The sequence below is a fragment of the Otolemur garnettii genome, unplaced genomic scaffold (genome assembly GCF_000181295.1).
Source record: "Otolemur garnettii isolate 467f Iridium unplaced genomic scaffold, OtoGar3 scaffold00096, whole genome shotgun sequence".
NCBI classification, from domain to species: domain Eukaryota; kingdom Metazoa; phylum Chordata; class Mammalia; order Primates; family Galagidae; genus Otolemur; species Otolemur garnettii.
Window position 1 is genome coordinate 1,823,501 of NW_003852491.1, and position 3,220 is coordinate 1,826,720.

At 39.2% G+C, this 3,220-nt stretch overlaps 1 protein-coding gene across 1 annotated transcript in view; it reads left to right on the forward strand.

Moving 5' to 3' along the window:
• Positions 1-3,220, forward strand: part of DCTN5 (dynactin subunit 5) — a 22,483-nt gene that overhangs the window by 10,005 nt on the left and 9,258 nt on the right. The window contains exon 3 of the mRNA XM_003795731.2: positions 1,115-1,233. Within this exon, the coding sequence (XP_003795779.1) occupies positions 1,115-1,233 (119 nt within the window). The remainder of the gene's footprint in view (positions 1-1,114; positions 1,234-3,220) is intronic.

A 3,220-nucleotide genomic window follows, 5' to 3' on the forward strand; every position in this document is an offset into this window, starting at 1 on the left:
GCCTCCCAAGTAGCTGGGACTACAGGCGCCCGCCACAACGCCTGGCTATTTTTTGGTTGCAGCCGTCATTGTTGTTTGGCAGGCCGGGCTGGATTTGAACCCACCACCTTAGGTGTATGTGGCTGGCGCCTTAGCCACTTGAGCCACAGGCACCGAGCCTCATTTATTTATTTATTGTGTTTTCTATATACACAGCTATTGTCTTAGATAAGGTATTAAGGTATATAAGAATAGATATTATCTATTTCCCTGATCCACTGCAGTCATCTAAAGGGTCATTTTTTTCTCTAGTCTTACCTGTATTCTCCATTCAGACATCAGGTTGTTTCCTGAATAGTATTTCTAAAATTAAAATTTGTATTAATCATTTGTTTAAAATATTTCATTGATTCTTTAGGTCCTTCTATGGACCTAAGCTTCTATGCTTAGCAGGTATAATAATTCTTATCACCTGTTTATATGTCCCTTGCTTACTTTTCCAACTGTAGCTCTAACCATATGCACTTTTTTACCCCATTCATTTATTCAGCAGATATTTCAAGGATGCCTATTTCTTTACCAAGTATGAGGCATTAATACCCTAGATTTTTGGGTTGTGATACTCAGACCCTCTGGGCAGTCTCTAGGAAAGTCAGATGTTACATCTTGCAGTGTAGTGCTTATTCTGAATGTAAAGATTATGATATGAATCAAAACTTCAATGGATCCAACTCTAGAAGCATGAAGATAGTTGGTGGTATGAAGAGGTAAGGCAAAGGTAAGAGCAGCCAGGATTCTCAGTGAGCAAGGAGCCAAGGCTTAAGGGAGCAAATAGACCTGAGTAATTTAAATAGATGTGTAAACTGGATCTGCTATAGTTGTTTTCAATAATTGATCATTCAGTGAGTCCTAGTCGTGTAGTATTAAGGGAAAGACTTGTAATGTACTGGAAACATCTCTAATGTAATCATTATCATGAGGGTAGTTCTCTTTTTACCTATGAAGTTATCTTTTTGACAGAACATTTGATACAGTGGATTATATAACTTTTAATCGGTATCTTGTTATCTTCCCTTTTTTATTGTTATGTTTTAGGCTATGTTGGTAATTTTTAAATATTTGCTTTGTTTTGTAGACCATTGTGATGAATGACTGTATTATCCGAGGGGATCTGGCAAACGTAAGAGTTGGACGCCACTGTGTTGTGAAGAGTCGTAGCGTCATAAGGCCACCATTCAAGAAATTCAGCAAAGGGTATGTCACCTTGTTCAAGTTTTAAGCAAGATGCTGCTTCTAGTGGTGGTGTTTATGTATTGACTTGTGGCATAATGAGTAGGTCTATCCTGTTGTTTAGAGTACTGAATAAGAATTTGTCCTAATGAACATAATTCTGGTGGTGATAATCTTAGTCTGGTTGATGATTGGTTGCCAGAAACAGAATTCACTTATGCCAGCAAAAGCAAAGGGGGTTCTGATTAAACAGATATAGGATATCTATTTTTCTACTCTTAGAAATAACCTAAGAGTAGAAAAAGGAACCAGATCTCACAAGGGACTGGAACCTAGAATTGGGCAGCTAGCCAGGGTCAAGACAGCTATTCTATTTGCCCTTTTCTGTGTCTGATATTAAACTGTTCTATACCATCCTTCTCTCTGCATCTGTTTCACTCTTCTCTCCCTTAGGTTGGCTGTATCTGCCCTCTTTGTTCACAGAGCCTACCTTACTGATTCAGCCCTTCTTTATATCACTCTCCATTTAGGCTTCCAACAGATACCAACCAGAGATTTTATGTATTCTTTCCAAATTCTTGGGAGAGAGAATCTGATTCGCTCAGTGTGAGTTAAATATGAACTCCTGGTCTAATCAACTATGACCCAGAGGGCAGGGAAAGTCAGGCCCACTGATTCCTGGGAATCAGTCTATCCAAGAAAGAACATGGACAGAACCAGAAAATTGGTTACCATGCCTGCTGTGGTATTCTCTTCGCCTCCGTTCTCCTTGGCTAGTTGCCTGACTTGTTCCTTCCTGTGTTAACCATGTGTATTTTATCCAATAAGTTACCAGGAATTTATTGAGTAACTGGATGCCTGCTACTGGATTAAAACTTGGGCATATGTAAAGATAGACAAAATAGAGTTGTTGCCTCAAGGTTCTCAAAATCTAGTGGTAGAAACAATTACATATAGCTACTACATAATATGATAGTATAATGTGATAACCTTTATCGGTGCATAATGGGACATACATATCTGTCACAGGGGTATGAACATGGTTAGGGAAGAACATAAGGGAGCAACTAACTCAAACTAATAATACGTAGAGGTATGTCATGCAGGAATAATCTCATATTTCCTATAATGATGTTTCAGGCTTTGTATTACATATAGGAATTGGATCAGGCAGTCATGATAAATCTTTCCCATGAAAATATTTACTCATTAGCTCTAAGGGCTACTGAGGGAAACCATAAAACCTTGTGGTACTCTTTTATGGTTTCATATATTTGGTTGTTTCTTTATTTTTGAGACAGAGTCTCACTCTGTTGCCCTGGGTAGAGTGCTGTGGACTCATAGCTCATAGTAACCTCAAACCCTAGGGCCTGAGCAATCCTCTTGCCTCACCCTCCCAAGTAGCATGCCTTATAGGCCTGTACCACTATGCCCAGCTAGTTTTTCTACTTTTTTATCCAGTAGAGATGGTCTCATTCTTGTTAAGGCTAGTCTTGAATCTCCTCAGCTTGAGCAATTCACCTGCCTTGGCCTCCCAAAGTGCTAGGATTATAGGTATGAGCCATCACATCTGGCCAATATATAATTTTTTTTTGAGACAGTGTCTCACTGTTGCCCCGATTGCAATAGCATCATCACAGGTCACTGCAGTTTCACACTCTTGGGCTCAGATGATCCTCTTGCCTCATCCTCCCAAGCAGCTGGGATTATATGCATGTACCACCATGTCTAGCTAATTTTTCTACTTTTGTAGAGATGGGGTCTTGCATGTTGCCCAGGCTGGTCTTGAATTCCTGGTCTGAAATGATCCTCCTGTCTCAGCCTCACAGAGTGCTAGGATTACCGTTGTGAGCCACTGTCCTGGCCCCTTGGAATTTTAAATTTAAAATTAAATAAAATTAAAGAACTATCAGTACTTCTATAGACTATGATGAGGTGAAAGAATGCATTATTGCACAAGAGGTACAGACTAAAAATAGTAATGATTAAGGAAGATTTAAATTATAAGTTC